At 46.8% G+C, this 25,970-nt stretch overlaps 1 protein-coding gene across 3 annotated transcripts in view; it reads left to right on the top strand.

Moving 5' to 3' along the window:
- Positions 1–1,269: 1,269 nt before the first annotated feature.
- ROR2 (receptor tyrosine kinase like orphan receptor 2) overlaps positions 1,270–25,970 on the top strand; it is a 226,369-nt gene continuing 201,668 nt past the window's right edge. For all 3 annotated transcript variants that reach the window (XR_004443354.1, XM_033236791.1, XM_033236792.1), the window contains exon 1: positions 1,270–1,750. Coding sequence is in view for 2 of the 3 variants with exons in the window: in XM_033236791.1 (XP_033092682.1) it covers positions 1,654–1,750 (97 nt within the window). In the remaining variant the exon portion in view is untranslated. The remainder of the gene's footprint in view (positions 1,751–25,970) is intronic.

Here is a 25,970-nt window from a genome sequence, read left to right on the forward strand (position 1 = left end):
AAGCTGTGTGAAGTGGAAAGCGAAGGTGCTGGGACCACCTTCTCCTAGCTGCACAGCACCACGGAAAGGACACAGCATTGCTGAGGGAGGGGTGTTCCAGGGCAGGTTCAGGACCCTTCTCTGCAGCCCGTCGGGTTTTCCCCCCACACTGGGGAGAGCAACCCCCCGTTCAGACCCACACCAGCCTGGGCAGAGGAACAGCCTAAGCCTGTCTAGGAAGTTTGGCAATAATTTTGCCACCCAGTTGAGGAGGGGTTGGGATCCTCTCCCATTCTCCTACTGGATTTACAGCAGCTCCTAGGAATAAGAACTGTGTGAGATTATTTCCTCACACAAATCGGGTAGAGATGGCCGGGCGCCTAAATACTTTTAATAGAGGTAACAGGCTAGAGCTGGCTTAGTCATTTTGTCCGCAGACCATAGTAAGAGAGTTTTTATTTCTGGCCAATTGTCTGAGGTCTCAGGTCTGGCACCCAAGGCCAGGGCTCTGCCTAATGCACTCCAATGAGCAGGGCTTGGTACTCCAGCAAAAACACCAAACACACTGCTGGATAATCAGTTGAAAGATCAATCTCATGGAACAAGCAACTGAGATGCTGGAGAATCCAATTCCTTCCTCTAAGACAGGAAAAACAAAGACATTTGCATGTACTGAGCAAAACCAAGAATAAGCAAGAAAATATGCTATTTGAATTGCGTTCAAAATGTCTCTTATAAGTGAAGCAAATTACTTCTGCATGTTCTGGGGCTCTGCAGAGAACAAATAATGTTCTGCCTTTAATGGGTAAAATTATACAATTTGCTTTTAACAGTAAACCAAAAGCCGCGGTGGCTTCAGATAGCGCCGCGCTCCCGAGGGCTCCCTCCACGCAGCTCCACCCCTGGCAGTTTTGAGCATTTTGGGGGACGCGCTTGTCCCCACCGACCTGGGAGGGCGCCGGTGCCAACGCGGCCTGTTTTCCTGAACGTTTCCTTTTCTGGCTTTTGCTTCTCCTCTTTCTGCCTCATCGCTGGTGTCTGGGACTGGGTGGCTCTCAGATTTGTCCCGGTGCGCAGTGCAGCTCGGAGTTACTGATTTGTGACCTAAATCCCCGTGTGTCTGGCCCCGAAAGTCGGGGGCAACCGCTCTGGGCGCCTCTCCTGCGGGGGCAGACCCGCCTAACTCCGGCTGACGCCCCTAAGGCGCCACCTTTGTGTTAAAGCGTTCCGAGGCGCAGGCCCGAGGGCGGGCGCGGGAGGCAGGTCCGGGGCCCCAGCTGCGGTCCCCGCTCCCTGGGTCCCGCCCGCCGCCCGCGCGTTCCCCCGGCAGGGGGCGCCGGCGCAAGCCTCGCTCTGCCCATCGGGGCGGGCGAGCTGGGACCCTGCCTCCTGCGCGCCCGCCCGCGGTCCGCCCCCCGCGCTCGTCCTGGCGGCCGGCGGGACGCCCCAGCCCGCGCCCAGGAACCTCCCCGGCCAGCCCGCGCCGCGACTGGAGCAGAGCGGCGCATCCGGGCCCGGAGAAGAAGACGACAACGACGAGGTCCTCGAAGTGGACCCATTTGCGAAGCGCCGGGGAGAAGGAGGGGAGGACGCGCGGCAGAAAGGGGTGGTGGCGCCCGACCCCGCGCCCCAGCCCGAAGTTCGGAGGGCGGCCCGGCCCCCACTGCCCGCGGCATGGCCCGGGGCTCGGCGCTCCCGCGGCAGCCGCTGCTGTGCATCCCGGCCGTCTGGGCGGCCGCCGCGCTTCTGCTCTCGGTGTCCCGGACTTCAGGTAGGATCCGGCGCACCCCCTCGTGCGCAGGCGGTGGCTCGCGGCTTGCTGGGCCAGCCCTTCCTCCGCCACTCTGCTCCCTGCCGCCGCGCCGGCGCCCGTGCTCCCGAACGAGGGGCGCCAGGGAGGGCCATTCTCACCGCGCCCGGCGCGGCTCCCGGCCCGCACCCCGGACCGCCTCGCGCTGGTTACAATAAGCCGCGCTCTGGGGACGCCTGTTTTTAGAGGCTGGAGGCGGCGGGGAGCCTCTCGCTGGCGCTTCCCGAGGGTGGCGAGTGGGAGTGGGAGTGCGAGCCCCGGGCGCGGGACCCGAGTCCGCAGATGTGCCCCGAAGGTCCCAGGACCCGGTCTTCCTCCCCGAGGTCTTCCGCCTTTAAGGGCACAGGGTCCCGAGTGTCCCCAGTGTGTCCCGGAGCGCCCCCCCACCCCTAGGGCGGCCTGATGCCGGGCGGAATCCTGGGTTGGACGTGGCCCCGGAGAAGCGGCTCTTGCGGCGGGGGTGGGGCCGCCGGCAGCTCTGGGTTCTGACTCTCCCAGCCCGCGGGCCGCTTGATGGAAACGGGCTCTTTGGCTTCCCTTTTGTTGGTCTGTGAAACCTCCTCTCCCCCACCGCGCTGGGGTCGAAGGTGGCCGAAGTGGCGTGTGATCTGGATTGAAATGGTTTGCTACAGGGATCGCGGTCCCTGAGAGCGGCAGGGGCCCGGCCGCCTTCTGGCCGCGCCCGGGGACCCCGGGACCTGTAGGAGGCACGCGGCGGGAGGGGCGGGGCCCGGCTTCTAGGTGAGTTTCCTCCCTGCGCGGCCTCGGCTGCTCGGACCCGGGGCTCAGAGGAACGGCCGGGAGGTTCGGAAGAGCAGCTGGGGACCTGCCTAGGTTGACCGGAGGAGGCAGTTCGCCCTCGCTGTGCAGACCCCGGGAGCACCTCCGGCCCGCGCGCCTCCGACCGGATTCCGGGCACCCTGCCGGGGTGGAGGAGGGCGGGTGGAGGAGGGCGGGTGGGGCCTTCAAGTCCAGGAGCGCCAGAGACCGATGGGGTTCGCCTTAAGCCCTCGAAATGTGCGAGACGCTCCTTAGTAGTAAATGGGCTTCAGTAGCTTCCCTCCCCTGCATTCCTGCAGGCAGGTGGGAATCTGGGGACAGTCGCAGGCTGGGAGAAGATCTGCTTTTCCTGCGCCCTGCTGGGAGCTGCGCACTCCAGGTATCCTGGCCTGCCGCCCTAGCCGGCCTAAGGTACTCCAGTCATTAAGACTGCGCAGTCTTTCCTGGGGGGTGTTTTGGTTTCAGCAGATGTTAATTACGTCAGATATTCCTAGTTACTTGATTTGGGAAGGGAGCTTGCCTTTATCTCACTGTCCATTAAAGCCTAAATCGCTCAGAGTGCACTATATATAAAATAAGTAAACCACATTCTAAGTTGGTACCCATCACTCGAGACCTCTGTCGATTTCTGCAACCCCTCCCCAAGACTCTCCCAGGAGATCCCTTTGCTGGGGGAGAGGGGTAGCAGGGAGGCGGCTTCATCACGTTGCTCGACGTGCTGTTGTGCGGCCTTTGCTGGTCACCCTGCGGTTAACTGTCCTGCAAAAACTCCGCCTTGCAGACCGTGAGGGTTGAGCGCAGCCTTTGAGGGGCGGTGCTGTGGTGGGGGTTTTGAGATGGGCGATGAGTAAAGCATAATGGGTCCATTTTTTAGACCAAGGTGATTGTTAACAGGAAAGTTCCTTGAGTTTTGGGTGGAGGAATTTAAACACTGTCATAGTTTCCAGTGAATGTACAAATGTCTTATATGAACAAAGCAATCGGGGTCGTTGTCTTTAATTTTTGAACCCTGTGTGGAGGTGATTTTCTTTTTCTAGTGAAATACTCATAACCTTTATAGGAGAGGGCATAGAATATAATTCTCTTCGTTCTAGACGGCTAGGTTAACAAAATCCAAAGAGTATGATAATCTTTATTCAAAATATGAGTAAATGATTACAGGAGATTTGAGTGTTTGAGATCTTTTCTGCTGTGAAAAGAGGAGTCCCTATTATTTGAGTGTGTTTTATCCACGAAATAATTTATTTTGTAAAGCGATTTAAGGGTTTTTCCAAAAGGATTTGTAAGTTCTTATTCCACATTTTAATAGCAAAACTCTGTTTCCTCTAATGACAAATACTGATTTGGGACTATGTACTAATCCTAGGTAGGGTAGGTGAGGACGATGGAGCATTGGGGTCCCCCCAGCCCTCATTTTTGGCAGCGTAGTGTTTACTTTTGGCCCAGGTCCCTGGAGTGACCGTAGTAATAAATAATGATAGTGATCCGTCTAGAAGAAATCCATCTAGAAGAAAATAAATGGAAACATCTTGAATAAGACGACTTTGTGGAAAAAGAAAAGTTTTTATGTATATAGTAAGGCAACATATTTTTCTTATTATGGCTGTGTACCAAGCAAAGAGCTACACATTTGAAATTTTTCAGTGTAATTGTGAGATCCAGCTTACCTCTCATGTCCTCTTCATAAAGCGTGTCACCCTGAAAATCTGAACACCATGGACCCTATGTGACACTCAGTGTAACTGAGGGGGCTCTGGAAAGCGAAGCTGAACTTTCAATTAGTAAAGCAAATCATGGAAAACTGACAACTCTGCTTTATATTTTATATGTAAAAAAGCAACGTGGGTTTAAAAATGTCCTTTTTCTAGGGGTAGTTTTTGGTGACAGTGCTCTGCAGATTTTTAAGGCAATGTTAAAGAACATTTTTATTTTTATCGTGAAACTTTTTTATTGTTTATTCAAAGTGCTGCTGTAATTGGTGTTTGTATGTCTGTCTATTATGCTGTGGTTTGCAGTGAATCACTTCTTGCCCCTCAAACGGTTAGCCTGGATTTAACCTCCAAGAGATTAAGTCTGGCAGAGTCTGAATTTTACACTACTCTTTTCTTTGGAAGCTCTTCTGAAATCAGTGGAATAGAAATGTAGGGGTAGAAACAGCTCATCTGACAGGTAGGGAAGATTAATCCCCTTTAGAAAGGTTTCAGCTGGAGGACTGGCTCTCCTTTAAAATGCATTCCCTGGGAGGCCAGGATGGGAAAAGTTATCATTATTGAAATGGGAACTGGATGTGAAGGACTTGAACTCCCTAATCTGCAGGACCTGGCTAGTCTGTTGTAGTGCTGGAAATGGGTGTACTCCTTGTAATCCTTTCCCTTGGAGAGTTCTAATTATATAATTCCACATTGTAGTCAGGGAAAGAAAGTACGCTGCAAAGTGTGGCTCCTACCCAGGATTTAGAACCATCTTCCAAAACAGTTCCTTGATGACAGGCCTTTTCTTTTGGTGTTTATCTGGTCCATTCCCTCGGAACCTGGAGGGGACACTGTGAAGGACTCCCTCCTCCTCCTCCATCCCCCATCAGCATCTTGTGGTTTCCACGTGGTGAAGGGCTGGGCAGCCCAATTTTGGGTTTACCTTGAGGTGCCTCCCTGGGGACTCCTCGGGGAGGGCTCTTCCTTGCACCTGCCCGTCGGTTGTGACTCCTCACATTGTCATTAGGATACTTCCTTTTTGGGAGCCCCGTGGTGACCACCAAGTGGACCCTGTGAATACCAAGCATGTAAGGTTTCAAAGTAAAGAAACCATGAAGTTTTGCTTTGCAGAGGCAAGCATTGCTAGTTAGGTCTGGATTTTTATTGGTAGCACCCCAGCTGCATGGCCACTAGCAATTTCATGAAGGGACTGTTGGGCTGAAAGGACTGGCTTTGAAAACATTGCTTCTTAGTGACCCTTTGGGCTCTTAGGTTTTGCACTGTCCCACAACACCACCATAACACTGTTGAGGATTTCAGTGGGTACTGTGGGCATCTTGAGTTTTGAAAGTAAAAATCCAAGTAACAAGAGGCGCTCTGGCCCATTAATTACAGCTGCAACTGGCCAGCGGTTTGTAGCTGCCGCCTTTTTCTAGCATGGATGTATCTGGTTTTGTTGAGGAGCTTGCCAAGTTGGAAACGAGGGCGGGACAGCTTTGCTTGCGTGTGCAGTTGTTATAAAATATGTCTGGGGTGTAATCTGTTTAAAATCATATTCGTAGAATGGCCAAAGAATTGTTGAACAAACAGTGTTGGGAATTTTCACAAAGCTTTTACAAAATAGGGAATTTTATTGGTGTGGTTTGCACTGTTTTTGGGATTTCTGTGTGTGTTTTCTTTTAAGTCCTATCTCTGAAAGAAGCAAAAAACTCAAAAGCTAAAGGGAAGGAAATCATTACACAAAAATGTAGCTTAATTCGACTAAGTAGCTTGGTGCTCTAGAAATCCTTAAGTTCTAGTGGGAAGTGGTGTGTATGTCTTTAATTGTCGCTGGAATGAGCTTCAGTAAGCACTCTGTCACTCTCTAGATGTTATCAGAGGAGAATGTGGCCGCTGCTTCAAGTCCTCCCTGAGTGGGGGAGGGTTCCCCTAAATCCCAAATGCTCCCAGCCTAATGGTTTCCACACCCTCCTGGAGGGATAGTTAACACAATGGGCAGTTAAATTAAGGAAATGTTTAGGCCTGAACTCCTCATTGTAGGCTTGTGCTGTGGAATACAGTAGCCACCAGGCACACACAACTATATAAGTTAAAATTAATTAAAGTCAAAAGAAATTAAAGATTCACTTCCTCCCCTTCACTGGCTTCATTTCAGGTGTCAGTAGCCACAAATTGCTATGCAAAAATAACGTTGGGATTTTAGTAGAGGTTCATTGAATTGGTAGATGGATTTGAGTAGTATTAACTTTCTTTTTTTTTTTAAGTTAAGGTCTTGCTCTGTCACCCAGGCTGTAGTGGTGCAAACATGGCTCACTACCTCTGGCCTTAACCTCCTGGGCTCAGCCTCTACCTCCAGGGCTCAAGTTATCCTCCCATCTTAGCCTCTCGAATAGCTGGAACCACAGGCATGCACTACCATGCCTGGCTAATTCTTTGATTTTTTTTTTAGTAGAGATGGAGGTCCAGCTGTGTTACCCAGGCTAGTCTTGAACTCCTGGGCTGAAGGGATTCCCCACCCCACCCCTGCCCTGGGATTGTAGGCATGAGCCACCTGGCTGGTCATCATCTTAACAGTGTTGTCTTCCTGTTCATAAATACAGGATGTCTTCCCGTTTATTTAGAGCTTTCATTTCTTTCAGCAACGTTTTTTAGTTTTCAATGTATGAGTCTTTTGCCTCTTAAATTAAATCTATTCCTGAGTATTTTATTATTTTTGAACAGTTGTAATTGGAATTGTGTTCTTTAAATTTCCTTTTCACATTGCCCACTGTTAGTGCACAGAAATGTCACATTTTTGTGTGTTGATTTTCTAACCTGCAAGCCTGTGGAATTTGCTTATTAGCTCAAAGAGCATTTGTGTAGCTCTTATTCTATATGTAAGGTCATATCATCTACAAATAGGTATAATCTTACTTCTTCCTTTACAATTTGGATGCCTTTTATTATTTTTGGCCTTGCCTAATTGCTCAGCCTAGAACTTCCAATACAGTCATGGGCCAAATAATGATATTTTCAGACATGGACCACCTATATGACAGTGGTCCCATAAGATAACACTACTGTATATGACTGTGCCTTTTATATGGTTAGATACACAAATGCTTCCCATCCTGTTACAGTTGCCTACAGTATTCAGTACAGCCACATGCTGTAGAGGTTTGCTGTAGCCTAGGAGAAGTAGGCTACACCGCATAGCCTACGTGTGCAGTGTGTGTGAGGAACACTCTTTTTTTTTTTTTTTTTTTTTTGAGACGGAGTCTTGCTCTTTCGCCCGGGCTGGAGTGCAGTGGCCGGATCTCAGCTCACTGCAAGCTCCGCCTCCCGGGTTTTACGCCATTCTCCTGCCTCAGCCTCCCGAGTAGCTGGGACTACAGGCGCCCGCCACCTTGCCCGGCTAGTTTTTTGTATTTTTAATAGAGACGGGGTTTCACCGTGTTAGCCAGGATGGTCTCATGAGGAACACTCTTATGATGTTCCTATGATGATGAAATTGCCCAGGGGCACATTTCCCAGAATGTGTCATCATCGTTGAGCAACATATGACTGTACTGTGTTGAATAGAAGAGGTAAAAGTGGGCATTCTTGTCTTGTTCCTCATCTTGGAGGAAAAGCTTTCAATCTTTTAACATTGAGTGTGATGTTTGCTAGGGGCTTGTCATATATGGCTTTTATTATGTTGAGGTGGTTTCCTTTCTATTAGTTTATTCTCATTTTTTGGGTATTTTTTGACTTTTAGAACATGTTAACATTCTACGAGTTCAAAAAATAAATCACTAAGAATAGCAGGAAACTAGAATTGAATGCAAACAAGCACATAAGTGCAAATGTGTTGCAAATGAGTAACATGACTACCCAGATGGGGGAGTGGGGGGGAAGAAACCGTAATATTGGGCTCAGTGCTTTGACAGTGTGTCCTTAGCCTACAGGAGAAACAATAACCTGAAAGCAAAACTGGCATCCTTCTCAGTAGGTTTGCTTTTCATAGTGATCTGTGTATATCCACTCTGAAACGATTTTGTGTGAATTGTGAGATTAGACAAATGAGAAATGTGTTAATAGTGTTGTCGCCAGGGTGCTCACTGAGGAAGGAGGGAGATATAAGGATGGAATCGGGAAAGGCAAGGAAGAATCTGGAGGGGTTGAATTGGAATTGGAGGTATCAGTGTAACTCATGATTTCATTTGTATATATTTGGCATATATTATGTTAAATTATGAACCGTAATTTGTAAAACATATTTTATTCTATATCTAACAGTTATTTCTTAGTACCTCATTAGCAGTGAGCTTTCTTAGTGCCCAGATAATGGTTTCTCAATACTGTTTCATCTTAAAGGAGCTAGAGAGGCTTGGAAGGAATGACTGATTATGGGACAGGGACAGGGAAATATATGCAATAAGCCTGAAATGTGTTCTTGTGTTAGAACGCAAATGAGTGATAAAAAGTGGTAGGGTCATGGCAGATGTACTCAGGGGCCAACTTGAAGGAATTCCAGCCAAGTCTGGGACCATTTAGGCGTCAGAATAAATACAGACAAGCATGGCTTATACAAGGAACAAAAGAGGCATCCAGGACTCACCATTCATAATAAGTACATAACTATATGTATGAGTTTCCTACGCCTGCTGTAACAAAATGCCATAAACGGGGTGACCTAAAAACCAGAAATGTATTCTCCCACCGTTTTAGAGGCTGGAAGTCCAAACTCAAGGTGGTGGCAGGGCCATGATCTCTCCCAGGGATCTAGGGGAGAAAACTTTTTTGCCTCTTTTATTTCCTGGTGGCTCATGGTGTTCTTGGTTTGGGGCTTTATCACTTTGACTTCCATCACCGTTTCCACATGACCTTTTCTTGTAAGGATACCAGTGATTGGATTTAGGGACCAGTGTAAATACAGGATGATTTTACCTCATGTTCCTTATTACTGCTGGAAAGACTATTTCCAAATAAGGTCACATTCTGAGCTTCTGGGTGGTTGAGGAAACACTAATTTACTACAAAACCTAAGTGGGGGGATGGGGAAAATAGGGCACTTCCTAAAGCAAAATGCCAACTGATAAATGGGAGGTGAGTTGGGAATATCACATTTTATGGCAATAACCATATAGATTGATTTGGGCAGGCATCATGAATGAGTGCTAAGCTCATTAAAGAAGACATGGTTGATGAGGAGCAGGAAATTTTCATGGTCTCAAAGGATTTCCCCACAGATTCCTTGTTGGCAAGGGGACAGTTACTAACTGTAGACTGGCGAGATTTGCATCCCAATACCTGGGTGGTCCAGGTTAACACCACAGGTTTGGGCAGATGGATGCCGTCCTTCCCAAGAGCATAGATCATTTAGGTTGCTTTCCATCTGGGGAAGAGAGTCTGATTATGAACAAAAATCAGCAAACCAAATGGAGGGACATTCTATGGAACAATGGTCTGCAGCACAAATTGTCAATGACGTGAGAGATAAAACAGGGCAGGCCAGCTCCAGCTTGAAGAAAACCACAGGGGCTGAGCATGGTGGCTCACCCCTGTAATCCTAGCACTTTGGGAGACTAAGGCCAGTGGATCACAAGGTCAGGAGGTCGAGACCAGCCTGGCCAACGTGGTGAAACCCCATCCTCACTGAAAATACAAAAGTTAGCCGGGTGTAGTGACGTGTACCTGTAGTCCCAGCTACTAGGGAGGCTGAGGCAGGAGAATCACTTGAACCCGGGAGATGGAGGCTGCAGTGAGCCGAGATGGTGCCACTACACTCTAGCCTGGGCAACAGAGCAAGACCCTGTCTCAAAAATAAAACAAAATTAATAAAATAAAATAAAATAAACCACAGGGACAAGGCAGTCCAGTGCATGTGCTGGCCCTGACCATGTGCTGGGGGAAAAAACATGCTGTCGTGGTTACTAGTGGAGCCACTGAGGAAATAGGAAGGTGCACATAAGTTATTTAATCATGTTGTCAGACTTATGTTTCCTGAGTTTGTTAATTATGCAGAGGTGGTGTAAGAGGATGTCCGTGCTCATCGGACGTACGCGCTGCCATGTTAAAGGATAAAGGGGCTTGATGTCTGCAGTCTACTATTGTCATCTCAGACCATGATAAAGCCCGTGGGGCAAAAGTGACACATTAGTGAACCTGGGCAAAGAGTAGAGGGGAGTTTCATGCACCATTCTTGCAACTTCTCTGTAAAGGTGAAATGGTTTCAAAGTAAAGAATTAAAAATGTTAAATTCTAACAATGGGTGGCTGAAGCCAGTGCAATGAACAATGGAGTTTAGCACATGCTGTTAAAAGAGAGACTCAAGACCCAGCACTGTGGCTCGTGCCTGTGATCCCAGCACTTTGGGAAGCTGAGAAGGGCGGATCACCTGAGGTGTGAGGGGTTCAAGACCAGCCTGGCCAACATGGTGAAATCCCATCTCTACTAAAAATACAAAAAATTAGCTGGGCGTGGGGGCTGGGTACCTGTAATCCCAACTACTCAGGAGGCTGAGACAGGAGGATCGCTTGGACCCAGGAGGTGGAGGTCACAGTGAACTGAGATCGAGCCATTGCACTCCAGCCTGGGTGACAGAGCAAGACTCTTTCTCAAGGAAAAAAAAGAAAAAAGAAAGAAAGAAGGAAGGAAGGAGAAAAGAAAGAAGAAAGAGAAAGAAAGAAAAAGAAAAAGACTCGCACAGTTACGATTTTATTGGACATAGTGTCACAGGGACTGAGGATGGATGCGATCCAGATGCTTTTGAGGCCAGACAGCATTTCATTGAAGGACTGAAAATCTTTTTCTTTGTCTAGCTTCTGGATTGCCCCAAGTTTTCTGATTTTTCTTTCTTAAGATTTTTATTATAGAAAACTTCCAACATACATAAAATTAGACAAGTGCATTGAACCCCAGTATATGTTTTTCACTCAGCTTCAACAGTTACCACGTTCATTTCCCCTGGCCTACTTAACAGGCCCCAGACAGCCTTAACTGTTTACCTGAAAATACTTCAGCAGGAATGGTAAGAACTGTTTTTTTCACACCGTCTCAATACTGTTATCTACTAGGAGCCCTGGTGTCATCTGATACCCAGCCCTGCTGGAAATGGCCTTTCACACTTGATTTGCGATTTGCCCACAGGGGAGCTGAGTTGCTATGAATGTAGCTGTGCTCTGGGGTTCCCCAGGGCTTGGAAGCTCCGAATTCTGCAAGGTGTTGCCTGCCTGCATCACACAGGCTGTGGCCCCCTGTGTGCAGAGCCCAGGAACCTGGGCTTGGAGCCTCACTGCGTCTCTCTTGGACATCTTTGTGCAGGTGAGTGTGGGGTGTGGCCTGGAGATTCAGCCCACGAGGCATCTGCTGAGCCTTGTTTAATACAGCCCTTCCCAGTCCCATTCATTCTGTAACCCTCTTTTGGTGGGTGCTCTTGTTACCACCTCCTTCAGCACCGCCCGTGGCACGCACTATTCTCCACTGTACTCAGAATGCTAGCTTTATGAAAACAAATATATTATTAATGCATAGAAAGAAGGGAGGAGGCACTTTGACTTCCAGGTGTTTACTGCCCCCCTTCTTTTTTTTTAAATAACAAACAAAATACTCAATTTTCTGCTTCTCGGTGTGGAGGCTTTGACATCCCACTGTGGGATGGGCCTTTACCACAGAGAGAACAGATGAGGATCAACATCCAGAGTACGTAAAATAATTCACAAGATCAGTGAGAAAAAGATGAATGCCCCAGTTAAATGAGGGGCAAAAGGTACAGTCAGGCAGTTTGCAGAACAACAAATACAAAAGGCCACAAACTTGTGGAAAAAAAAGTGTGGCCTTATTAGGATTCAAGAAAATGCAGATTATAAAACAGTTATCCCAAGCTCTTTTGCCTCACTGGATCGCTGAAATCAGAAGTGGGTAATGAGCATGAAAACCATGATGTGAGAGCATGGCATTAATGGTGCAGGACTGACCACAGGTAGGGCCATTTGGCATTACTTGTTAACATTTAATTTAATATTTTTTTTTAGACGGAGTCTCGCTTTGTCACCAGGCTGGAGTGCAGTGGCACAATCTTGGCTTACTGTAACCTCTGCCTCCCGGGTTCAGGCGATTCTCCTGCCTCAGCCTCTCGAATAGCTGGGACTACAGGCGCCCGCCATCCCCCCTGGCTAATTTTTTGTATTTTTAGTAGAGAAGGGGTTTCACCATGTTCGCCAGGATGGTCTCGATCTCTTGACCTTGTGATCCACGCGCCTTGGCCTCCCAAAGTGCTGGGATTACAGGCGTGAGCCACTGCGCCCGGCCACTTGTTAACATTTAAAATACACATACTCCATGGCCCACTCTAAGGGAATACTCGTGCTCTTCCTTGCGGCACCATTTGCAGGAGTGAAACATAGAAACATCTATGTGTCTTTTAATGGGAGCCAAATACATGGTGCTAATTCTCAACTGTGGGTTATTCTACAAATGCAAGTCCATATGGGGATCTATTGATGCGAATAGAGGGAAATTTCAAAGAGGAAGATTCTGAGTGGGGAGAATGGTACAGAAGGAGAGATGTGTACTTACCTATTTAAAAACTCTCGCCTTTCTCCTCTCATTTCTGTGGAGATACCAATCTCTAGAATAAGATCTTCTATTTTTTTTGAGATGAAGTCTCGCAGTGTTGCTCAGGCTGGAGGGCCGTGGTACAATCATAGCTCACTGTAGCCTCCACCTCCTGGGCTCAAGTGATCTTCCTGCCTCATCCTCCCACATAGCTAAGATTACAGGTGTTTGCATCACATCTGGCTCACATTTGCTTTCTTTCTGAGATGGCATGTCGCTCTGTCACCCAGGCTGGATCGCAGGGCTTACTGAAACCTCCGCCTCCCAGGTTCAAGCTGATTCTTCTGCCTCAGCCTCCCGAGTAGTTGGGATTAGCTACCAACATCTGGCTAATAAAATTTTTTTTTGTAAGAGAGTCTCACTATGTTGTTCAGACTGGTCTCCAACTGCTGGACTCAAGAGATCCCTCCACTTTGGCCTCCCAAAGTGTTGGGATTAGAGGTGTGCCACGATGATTGGCCTAGAATAAGATCTTAAAATACCCAAATATCAGACCAACTCAGGGGGTCAGCCTGGAGGAGATGAGGGGGTTGGTCAAAGGTGTTGTCGTATTTTAGCTGGAGTTGTTTGTTTACTTATTTATTCTAACAAAGAAGCTGCTCTCGTGTCATTAACAGAATTCAGGCTGGGCACGATGGCCCTTGCCTGTAATCCTAGCACTTCGGGAGACTGAGGTGGGAGGATTACTTGCAGCCAGGAGTTGGAGACCAGCCTGGGCAACAGAGCAAGACCCTGTTTCTACAAAAATAAAATTGAAAAATTAGCCGGGCATGGTGGTGCAAGCCTGTAGTCCCAACTACTCGGGAGGTTAAGACAGGAGGATCACTGGAGCCCAGGAGTTCAAGGCTGTAGTGAGCACTATGATCACTGCACTCCAGCCTGGGTGACAGAGCAAAACTGTGTCTCAAAAGAAGATAAAAAGACTCAGGGTCTCTTTTGCATTGTCCCTCCTGTGCTAGTGATCACTTTGTTGAATCCTTTCGTGAAGCTCCTGGGGAAGACATTCATCTCTACAAACTGGGACCAGTGAGTCGGCTGCTGCAGTGAGGGCCTCTTTCCCTTCATCTCCCTCCTTGCTTTGTAAGAATTCTTTGTCTGGCCATGACCAGAGGAGAAGGTGATGAAGAAGGGGGAAGTCAGCTTATTGAGTAGCCTGTGGCCGTTCATACGTGAGTTGGAGTGCATCTGGACCCCTGGGGCATCTGGAACTCTGCCTGTGGGGTGTCCTGTGAGCTGTTAGAGAGATGGGAGTTGGGAGTTGTCAGAAACACACCTCGTCCTCTGGGTTTGCAGACTCCCCACTAGGGAGTCCTCTGGGCTTTACAAATATTTGATCCTCATTCCATTTTGAGCATATTTAACATTTTTAAAATGATCATGAAAGCCTCCACTCAAGTTTGCTTCCTGCCAGACCAACAGTATGTCCACAGGCATCTCTGGATCAGCTTGTTTTAGCGCAGACTGAAGCAGCCGTGTCTGTTTAATTCTCTAATCCCGAGTTTGCACCATGAGCGCTTGCAAAAATACTTCAGCTTGTGTTACTGGCTGCAAAAAAATCATCATTTTCTTGATTTTCTGAAACTAAAGCAGAAGATGGGAAATCTAAAAGGATGTTGAGGTGGAAATAAGATTAGAGCTGCTTCCTAAACTTGCACTTTCAAGTTTTTATGGCCATTATAATGGAGGCTCAGGGTTCCCACTTACTGACTTTTTAACAGAGAATATCACACTGTTATTGATTGAATTGCTCAAAAGAAGATATGTTGAAGTCCTAACTCCCAGTACCTCAGAATGTAACCTTATTTGGAGAAAGAGTCTTTACAGAGGTGATGACATAGAATGAGGTCTTTACAGTGGGCTGTAATCCAATGTGACTGGTGTCCTTAAGGGTCAGTTTGGCCACAGGCCAGCTCACACAGGGGTAGGTGATATGCAAGTTGGCTGAAGATGAGAGACCATGGGCAGAAGACACTCGGCTGATGGACAGCTGAGGACCCTCAGAAGGAATGAACCCTGCCAGCTCCTGGCCTCCAGAGCTGTGAGACAACAAATTCTTGTTGTTTAAGCTGCCCAGTTTGTGGTGCTTAGTTACAGCAGCCCTAGGAGGCTAACATACACATCTACCTGTAAGTGCCTGTGGATCAAGTGCGGCTCACTGTTGATTTTATTTTTTGGGTTTCTGCCTAAGAATTAACTTGAAAAAAATGTTCTACTGCTAAACTATTGCTGAGCCTCGGGAAGTGGGGTGGTGGTGGGCTGCCTGGCACTGGCCCTCAGCGCTGGTCAGTGCTGCGATCAGGAGCTGGGGGCACAGATTCATGAGGCCAATTCTGGCTGGAGGTGGTGGGTACTTCATGGAGTAGCTGGGGCTGCAGTCTGTGTACCCACCACTTGTCATCCCTGCCCTTGGCCAGCCCCTTGGGCATATGGAGCACCGCTGTGCATCCCTGTCCTGTGTCCAAGGCCTTCTCTCTGGGGGTCATTGGTAGGCTGGCCATCTGTCTCTATTACCTCCCTCCAGCTGTTGGATCCTGAGCCGTGTCACTTGTGGACTGTGACTGGGGTGCATGATTTCTGCAGTGGGAGATCCCAGATGCCAGAGCAGATGAGGCAGCTCTCCAGGGGTGGGTGGAGGTAGAAAGACAGCCTGCTCCCGGGGCCAAGCCCCCTGATGCCAGGCGCCTAGTGCTGCCCATCCCAGGGCCTTTGTTTCTCTTACAGGGACCTGGGCAAAAACAAAAAAGCCAACAAAAGCAAACATCCTCATGGCGGCTGGGATTGTGGGGCTGTCAGCAAGTGTGATTTATGCGGGTCCTGGAAGCCCTTTGAAGTAGGAGGCAAAGTGGATGGCCCTGGTCTCCTGGGGAGGCTGTGGCAGCACCAAATGGAGGAAGGAGCTGCTGTGCCTTCCCTGGGAGGGTGTTTCAGGGAGCTCTCTCACTTTTGTCCCATCTTCCAAAGCACAGGGGTAGGCCCTGAAGCAGTGGACAGAAAAAGAGGTGAGCTGCATTTGCTCCCCCAGCTTTTGCGGAGCCCCCAGGGCAGGGGCAGGGGCGCTTGGCCAGCTGGCTGCTCCTCTGAGGTTTCCTGGTGCGCAGCAGCCAAGTCACCCTTGAGTTCCGGAGGTGGGGTATCCATGGAGCGGTGTGAGGAGGAGATTTGCAGTGAGCATATTTGGGGGTGTCAGTGTGGACCCAGGTGGCCACTGGGGACTTGGGACTGGAAGGTGACTGTTCACAGATGGATCCTAGTGGATACTTTAGGTTGAAATGAGATGCAGAATTCTGTCTTCTGATTGTATTAACAGTGCTGTCAAGGACATAATTATGTAAGATTCAACCAGCTTTCTTGACATGGCAGTTTTCCTTGACCACTTGCAAAATTTAGTGTGTCATCATTTTAGTTTGGAAATTTTTTTTGGAAATAAAACGTTATCATTTTCTTTTGAAAGAAGGAAACGCCATTGTTTTGCAAGGCAGAGCTGTGACACAATTTCATCTAATTAGTGAAGTGTTGTATGTTTTCAGAGTTCAAATAAGGTTCACATACTCTTTTTTTTTGTCGTTGTTGTTTTCTAAACTTTGAGCTCATTTCTTTTCTTTCTTTTTAAGAAAATAGTAATTTTAAAAAGAACTAAGTCACGCTTCTTATAGTTGATCAACCACACATTTCTATGGGCTCTAAAAACTCAGCCATTTAAAAATAAAGCAAAACGAAAAAGAAGGAACCAAAGCCAAGTGAGGATATACATTGAACTACTCAGGATGAAGTTTGAAAAATGCTTTTCATAATTGCTTTCTTCCCCAGCCAGAAACTTAGGCCCGCTGTGTGCCTTGGGTGTATGGGTGGGTGGGTTGCTGGGGGAAGGGTCCTTGTAATATTCAGGGAGTTTTGGCTGGGGCCAATTATTTATTCCTAATTCTAAGTATTTATTTGAAAAAAATCACTATGTGAAAACCCTCACGAAACAATACTACTTATTTTCTGTCTTTTATGGAGGTAGCTACGTCTAAGCGACCCTTCCTGGTCCTGGGCTGTGATCAAAAGGGTCTTCTTTAAGTTTTCACTGGGCCGCCTTAATTTGCTATCAGAACAGTGTAGTTAGTACTTGATTAAGTAAAAAACAAGAAAAAACCAAAATCAAAAATCTGGTAACACAGGTTGATGATTTAAAAAAGAAACCAAAACTGAGGAGGGTGTGAAATGAAGAGCACCTCCCACTTCTCCCTTTTCACTTGCCCCCCCGCATCCGTAAACACACCTAACAGACTTTGTGTTTCATTCCCGACGTTTTCTGCGCGCATGTGCTTGTCTGTGCTTCTCCTTTATTTATTTTTAAAAATTCTGGTAAAATTCGCATAACAAATTTAATCATGTTAAAGTGAACAATTCAATGTCTTTTAATCCGCTTTTATTGTGACTCGACCATCACTACCACCCAGTTCATTTTCATCACCCCCAAAGGAAATCCTCTATCCATTAACCATCACTCCCCATTTCCCCGTCCCTGCCTTTTTCCTAGCCTCTGGCAACCCCTAATCTACTTTCTCTCCCTATGGATTTGTCTCTTCTGGAAATTTTATGTAAAGGGAGTTATGCAGTATGTGGCCTTTTGTGTCTGGCTTCTTTCACTTAGCATAATGTTTTCAAGGTTCACCCACATTGCTCCATCCTTCCTTTGTTTTTATACACAGCGAGATCATACCATACAGACTGAAGTTTGCTGTTTTCACCTAGCGATAGTTCTCATAAGTCTTTCTATATTAGTACATGCCAGGCTACCTCATTTTTAAAAACCATTGCGATTATCTGTCATTTGTGTATACATTGCTAATATCTGTCATTAAAATAATTTGCTGATAGCTCTCATTTGGAATTTATTTTCCTGGTCTCCTGTGGATGTATACTTCTGATTTTTAGCTATTACTTCAAACAGGTCTGGAGTGAACATCTGTAAACATATTTGTTTTTTACTGTGTGAGTATCTGAAGAGCCAATTTCCAGTCCAATACTTTGTGCAAGGTATTATATTTTTTGAGACAGTCTGGCTCTGTCTTTCAGGCTGGAGTGCAGTGGTGCAATCTCGGCTCACTGCAACCTCGGCCTCCCGGCTTCCAGCGATTCTCCTGCCTCAGCCTCCCGAGTAGCTGGGACCACGGGCGCCCGCCACTATGCCCGGCTAACTTTTTTTTGTATTTTTAATAGAGACAGGGTTTCACTGTGTTAGCCAGGATGGTCTCGATGTTCTGACCTCATGATCTGCCCGCCTCGACCTTCCAAAGTGCTGGGATTACAGATATGAGCCACTGTGCTTGGCCTATATTTAAATTTTTGATAGTGTTTACAAAGTTGTTTTCCCAGAAAGTGACAGCAGTTTATTCTCCCAGTAATGATGCATGAACTTTTCAGGTTTTTCTAGGCCCAGCAACATTGAATGAAATCATCTGGCATTTTCATCTTAAGAAATATGAGAAATAGAAATGGCATCTTAATTCTGTATGTTGACATTTTAACAATTGTCCACCAGGCCAACTGTCCTTAAAAGTAATTTGTATTTCCTTTTTCTGGCAAATAAGTGGTGTTCACTTTCTCTACTAATTTTTTAGTAGTTGTTCTCAATTGCCTCACTGGTTTCTAAGACTGTTTTTTTTTTTTTTTTTTTTTAAGACAGTCTCGCTCAGTCGCCCAGGCTGGAGTGCAATGGCACAATCTTGGCTCACTGCAACCTCTGCCTCCCTGGTTCAAGTGATTCTCCTGCCTCAGCCTCCTGAGTAGCTGGGATTACTGGCATGCACCACCACACCCAGCTAATTTTTTTTTATATTTTTAGTAGAGACGGGGTTTCGCCATGTTGGCCAGCCTGGTCACGAATCTAAGACTATTTCTAAGAATATTTAGCCGTGTACCAGATACTATGAACATGTTTTTTTCCTCAGGTTCTCCTTTGACTTTTTAAATGATCCTTGTTTTCATGCGATAAGACTTAATTTTTATGGAGTCAAATTAAGTCAACTTTTGTTTTATGTGTTTTGAGTTTTGACTCATATATTAGAATGCCTTTGCCATTCTAAGCTTGTTTTTTAAAAATTATGCTGTTTTGGGTAGGTTCTTAATGATTTTGTGTCTGTATGTGGTTAAATCTTTGGTTCACATGCAATTTAGATCCAGCTTTATTTTCCTCAGAAAAATGAATTGTCCTGAAATGCTTCATTGCATAATCAATTCCTTATCAAAGATTTGAAAAGCAGCTCCCTCTTTTTTGGGGTATTAAAATCCCATGATAGATTGGTGTTATTTCTGGAAAATTCAGTTTTTATCTCACTTTTCATTACCATAGCTTTCTAAATTTTGGTATTTGGTAGGACTAACTCTTTACTCATTGTTTCTAGAACTTTATTGGCTAGTTTCACTTATTTTTCTAGATAAACTTTAGAACGATTTTATTATAAGTAAGGCAAGTTCTTAAGGCTATCAGTTGTCCCATGAGTGTAGCTTTAGCTACAGCTTTTATGTTGTGTTCGTGTTGCCTGATGTTTTTGGTATTGTTCTTTTCCAATAGCCTGTCATTTCAATTTTATTTCTTCTGCAAGACAAGAAGAAAATTTAATACTTATAGGGAGTTATTCTGTGGTTTTATTGCGTTTTGTGTAGAGAGTGTGATCTGCTATGTTCTGGTTTTAGGGAATTTGATTTTTTTTAAATGGCTTAAAATTTAGTTATTAAGTGGGACCTTAGATATAATCTCAGTTAAGAGCAACCTCATTGGTTATATAGTTTAGTTTTTCTGTATGTTCACTTACACTTTTGTCTTCTTTATCTGCCCTAAGTAGAGAGATAAGTTGAAGGTATCCTAAGCCATTATTTTGGTCTGTTTCTCTGATTTTGCTTCAGATTTTGTGTTGTGTTTTTGGACACTGGGATGTCTCTTACATATATTCTTGACAGAGCCTTACTGAGAATTCTACCTTTAATCATTTTAAAGTGTCCCTTTTGCTTCTAATTAAGGAGTATATGATATTAATATTACGGTTCTTTCTTATTTATGACTTGCCTGGTACATTGTTGCCATTTAAAATTTTTCTATCTTCTAGTTGTTTGGATTCAGACAGATTTTTAAATATAACAAATTTTATTTGGGTTTTAATCCTGTTGCTTTTTTCTTCTTGATATTTATTTTTCCTCAGTTATATTTACTGAGATAACATATTTGACCTCATTTCTGTCACATTTGGGGGGACCATAGTTTTTATTTTTAGTGCCTCCTTTTTTCTCCCTTTTGTTTGTTTTCTTTGACTTTTATGTAAAATATCTATCTAAATCCAAGTGATTAGAAGGTAAAAAAGTAAAAAGAAAGGCAGTGATGTACCAGGCAAATACTATGAATTTTTGAGATTCAACAGCTTCACCAGTTCGTGTTCTGATAATGACCAGCCCATATCCATTCTTCTCGGGAATTAGGTCTTCAGTCTGCAAATTAAGTCTTGCTTTATTTTGGCTTCGTTTTCATCTATTAAACGTTTGAATCCATCTCAGCTGTCTATAACCAGCAGTTCTGTCCTTTCTCTTTGACTTCCCCTGACACAGTGATTGTCAATCTTGCCCCCACGATGAACTCACTTTTGCAACTTTACATTCCTCTGGCATGTGTTAGAAACAAGTGCTCAGTGCCGCAAAGAAAAACCAGCACTTAAACAGGAAGTTTCTCAGCAAGGCACATTTACTTCTGCAGAAGGGTGCTGCTTGTGTTTGTCACGCTCGCAAGAGCACACCAAACAAAGGAGAGAAGCGGTTTTTATCCCTAACGCAGCTTCTGTTTCTGTGTCCTCCTATTGCCTGTGGTTGGACTGCGCAATCTAAGCTGATCCCGAATGGCTAAGACTTAAACTTTTCCAAACAGAGTAAATGCGTGGAAAGAAGGGGGAAGTAGGAGCAGTTTACGATTTGTGACTAAAAAGTTGAGTCTTTGTTTCTAGTAGTTTGGTCAGCAAAGGCAGGAAGCCTTGTTAACAGAACAAGAAAGAACAAGAACGTTTGAAAAGGAACTTACTGTTTCCAGCACGTGCGACCTAGGTCTGTATAAGAGCTTCCAGGTGACTCTGACGCGTGGCTAGAGTTGTGAATCTCTGCTTTTCAGGGGAGCTTTAAAAAATATGGTGGTTGGGTTGGTTTCTTCCTGCTTATGATTTCAATTAAACTGTCTGGGGTGTGGCCGGGCATGGTGGCTCACACCTGTAATCCCAGCACTTTGGGAGGCCGAGGTGGGCGGATCATGAGGTCAGGAGATCAAGACCATCTTGGCTAACACGGTGAAAACGTGAAAACCCCATCTCTACTAAAAATACAAAAAATTAGCCGGGCGTGGTGGTGGGCACCTGTAGTCCCAGCTACTCGGGAGGCTGAGGCAGGAGAACGGCACGAACCTGGGAGGCAGAGCTTGCAGTGAGGCGAGATCGCGCCACTGCACTTCAGCCTGGGCGACAGACCGAGACTCTGTCTCAAACCAAAAAAAAAAAAAAAAAAAAAGCTGTCTGGGGTGCAGCTTGGGTGCCCAGATTTTTTTTGTAAAGCTTGCAGTTAAAACTAGTGTGCCGTAGGGGTTGAGCAGCCACTGCAGTAGGACACAGATCTGGGGATGGAAACAAAGGCAGCACATTTTCTTGGCCTTTCCTTCATGTTTGCTCTCTGTGTTCAATGATGTGGGAGTCAGGTCCTGGGAAAAACTCCGTGGTACTCAGGATCTCACACGCCCCTGGCCTTAGCACCCAGGAAGCCGCTTGAGGTAGTGGCCGTCCTCTTCCTGGGGTTGTGGAGGTGTGTTTTGGCTTTTGGTGCCCATTCTTGATTTGTTTGACCTTTCTGGGTGGTTTAGAGTTGAGGCTCCTTTGGGTTTTCTTGGACTTGGAGCAGTGTGAAGTGACTTTGCTCTGTCCTCTGTCACTGGGAGCCACCTGCATGGATGTTGGAATGTCTTTGGGTCATAAGTTGAATTGAATGTCCGTGGGGACCAGAGGCAAATTCTGGTGCTGGTTCTTTTGTGTCTCTAAACATGACTTGTTTTGGAGGTGTTGCGTCAGTCTCTTGATGGGATAGAACATTGGCTGTGTGGGATAGAACCCCCTCTCCATGAGTTACACCTCGATGCACCTGCCTTATCCTCTGAGAAGCTGAGAGGACGTCCGTGCTGACCACTGGCCTCATCTCGAAGATGCCTTGCCTTTGCGGTGCTTTTTAATTTTAAACATTACTGGCTGCAGTAACGTTTTGCAAAGTGGATTTCGCTGTGCCCCCTCCCTTGAGTTCCTTCACAGAATGAAAAAGCCTCCAGGGTGGACACATTTGGAAACTGATGCAGTCTGTTTTACAAAATCCTGCTCTGTATTTTCTAATGTAATGTTTCTCAAACATACTTGATCATGGCGCTGTTTTTATTTTGGGGACTGTGTTGGGGAAATACGGGTGTGGAGGTTTACTGTTTCTGAATCTGTGGAACCACAAAAAGCCAAATTGTGTTCCCATGCAGGCACAAAGCCGCAGTGCCCACACTTCCTTGCTGGACAGTATGAACCTAGCCTTCTGTGGAGAAGAGCAGTGATGCTGTGTAGCCTTGACTGGTTTTCCTGCCAGTCTTTTTACTCAACACCTATAGCAGAATAAGTGGGTTAATTGACATGACGACTTTTCAACATGAAGTCCTAATATTTATTGAACTAGTGATGAAGATGAGGAAAGTCCAGGGTGCACATTTTCTCCTGTGGAGCTTGCGTGATTGACACCACTGAACGGGGGTCCTCCACGTACTGTCATGGGGTTCTTCAGAAGCACTCCTCAGCGTGTGATTCGTGCCAGGATCTGCCCTGCTTTTTAGATGATTTAGTCATTTAGTCTTTGAAACAGTCTGTGAGGGGAGGTGCTGTTTGTCCCTTTTACAGATGAGGAAACTGAGGCAGAGCGAGGCAGCATGCCTTGCCCAGCATTATGTCCCCTGAATGGCGAATCTGGATTCTGCTGGAGCGGTTTGGCTTTCCAAGGCTGTGCTCTCCCATGAGAAGCCCACAGCCTGCCCCTTTCCTTGCCCAGGGTCAACAGTGAGCCCACATCAGAGTGGTGTACCTTCCTTTCTTTCTGTGGCCCCCAGGGCACAGTCCCACACCATGGTGGGTGGTGTCCCAGTGATGGGGCCACTGGCGTTTTCCGTGGAAAGATTTTGTTACTTACATTTCCCAAGAGATGGGTACCCACCACACCACGCAGGGCCTCAAGGGCAGCAGCACGTTGGGTTGGGAGGCAGAGCGGCAGTGAGGGGATTGGGAAAGACAAGGCGGGGGGAACGGTTCTGGACGGGCTGGTGTGACTCTTGCTGGCAGGCTTTGGGGCCTGGGGTGGGAGCTTTTCCTGGGTGTCAGGTGCCTGGCACCTGCCCTGGGGTCACATAGGACCAGGAGGTTGGCTTGGTGTGTGAATGTAAAGCAGGAGGCGGTGGCAGGTGCGTGTTTTGCAGGAGGTGGTGGGAAGTGGGGTTCTGGGGTAGTTGGTTTGCATCAGAAAGGCGAGCTCCCAGTGGGCCCTTTGCTGTCTCTAGGATTTGCCAGGCCTTTGGAGGGGCAGTCTCTTTCTAGCTAGTGGGGCCACAAATGCAGGAGCATCAAGGATACAGAAAATAAAATATAGTTGATACAACTGACCCTGTGATGCATGGATGCCAAATAGACAATTATAGAATCTAGAGGCTGGGCACTGTGACTCCCACCTGTAATCCTAGCACTTTGGGAGGCTGAGGAGGGTGGATTGCCTGAGCTCAGGAGTTCGAGACCAGCCTGGGCAATATGGTGAAACTCTGTCTCTACTAAAATGCAAAATATTAGCCAAGTGTGGTGGCATGCACCTGTAATCCCAGCTACTTGGGAGGCTGAGGCAGGAGAATTGCTTGAACCCGGGAGGCGGAGGTTGCAGTGAGCTGGCATGGTGCCACTGCACTCCAACCTGGGTAACAGACAGAGACTCTGTCTCAAAAAAAAAAAGAATCTGGAAAACACAGAGCCAGCCACAGAGGGCACAGAGATAGGGTACGGAGGTAGCGAATGGAGGTGGTGAGTGGAGGTGGCCCTCGGACTTTTTACTCCCCTGGTCCCCCTTCAGGGTCCTCTGGCTTTGGAGTTTGTGTAGGAGGTTTAGTTTTTCCTGCAGTGAGTGGGTCGGCAAGGACTTTTCTTGCAGGCAGGCTGTGAAGTCACACTTACCTGTGTAATGGTTTGGGGATTCAGATGAGCTTCCAAAAGCCACTGAGGGCAGTGACCACCAAGTGACCTTAAGATCCTGGTTTTGGGGGGAGCTGTGGCTCTCTGCCCTGGAGAGTGTGACCTCTAACCCAGCTGTGTCCAGGACGCAGTTTGGGTCTTGAAAGATTTATGGTCTGAAAAAGATCACTTTGCTCTGGTGGGCTGAGTCTGGCCCATGAAATGGGGCAAAAGAGCACCGTTCTACCAAATTTAATGACATAACGCTTCTTATAAAAAACATGTTATATTTTTCTTTTTAAAATTTTGGTATTCAAATACACAAAACATAAAACGTGCCATCTTAGGTGGTTTTGAGCACACAGTTCAGTGGCATCAAGAACATTCACATTGCTGTGCAGCCATCACCACCTCACTACCGTCCATCTCCAGAACTGTTTCATCTTCCCAAACGGAAGCTCCGTCCCCATGAACCTCTTTATTCCCCGCTCCCGAGTCCCTGGCAACCCCGATTCTCCTTTCTGTCTCTATATATTTGACTACGCTGGGGACCTCGTATGAGTGGAATCATACAGTGTTTGTCCCTTGTGCCTGGCCTGTTTCACTGAGCGTGATTTCCTCAGGGTTCACCCAGACATAATACTCTTGATCTTTTACGGAAGGTAGATGGATTTCTACATCTGGCTACAGTGATTGGAATTTAAAAAAATGTATCCCATGTTTATATGTTTCAAATCCTGTTGCAAGGATAAATATAGGATGTCTTCTTTTGTTTTTGTTTTTGTTTTGAGATGGAGTCACTCTGTTGCCCAGGCTGGAGTGCAGTGGTGTGATCTTGGCTCACTGCAACCTCCACCTACCGGATTCAAGCAATTCTCCAGCCTCAGCCTCCTGAGTAGCTGGGATTACAGGCATGTGCCACCATGACCAGCTAATTTTTTTTTGTTTTTGCTTTTGTTTTTTTGAGACGGAGTCTTGCTCTGTTGCCCAGGCTGGAGTGCAGTGGCGTGATCTTGGCTCGCTGCAAGCTCTGCCTCCCGGGTTCGTGCCATACTCCTGCCTCAACCTCCCAAGTAGCTGGGACTACAGGCGGCTGCCACCACGCCCGGCTAATTTTTTTTGTATTTTTAAAAATTTTTTTAAGTAGAGATGGGGTTTCACCATGTTAGCCAGGACGGTCTCAATCTCTTGACCTTGTGATCCGCCTGCCTCGGCCTCCCAAAGTGCTGGGATTACAGGCGTGAGCCACTGCGCCCGGCCTAATTTTTATATTTTTTTAGTAGAGACGGGGTTTCGCCATGTTAGCCAGGCTGGTCTTGAACTCCTGACCTCAGGTGATCCGCCTGCCTTGGCCTCCCAGAGTGTTGGGATTACAGGCATGAGCCACACCAGGCCTAGGATGTCTTTTTAAGTGTGCACGCAAGTCATGTGGGAGAAATTCGGCAGAGTGCATGGAAGCCAAGTGACTTGTTTCTCACCAGGAGGAAACCCGATCTCTGAGGTCAGTTGGTGGCTTCTCTACCCAGGTATCTGTTGAACCCATAGTGGTGTCACACCTCAGGATCGGCCCCCCAAATTCGGTGCAATGAAAGAACAGAGTGAGCGAGTTTTTGTCTGTCTGGCTCTCTGGCCAGTACTCTTGACATAGGATTGCTGTTACTCTGTGTTTGAGTTCCTATGGATTATCCATTTGGAGGTTTTCTGCCGTCCAAGAAACTTAGGTGTGTACATGTATTTGGGGTTGGAGAATAAGGATGGTGAGGGCATTGGGAATTGGGGCTTGTGTGGAGGTAAGTCGTAAGTTTGAGAAGAAATGGGTGCATGTGCTAGGCACCAAAACAAGTGTACATGCGTGCCGCACACACACACACTGCCGCACACACAAACACACACACACAG

The sequence above is a fragment of the Trachypithecus francoisi genome, unplaced genomic scaffold (genome assembly GCF_009764315.1).
Source record: "Trachypithecus francoisi isolate TF-2019V2 unplaced genomic scaffold, Tfra_2.0 Lachesis_group16, whole genome shotgun sequence".
NCBI lineage: Eukaryota > Metazoa > Chordata > Mammalia > Primates > Cercopithecidae > Trachypithecus > Trachypithecus francoisi.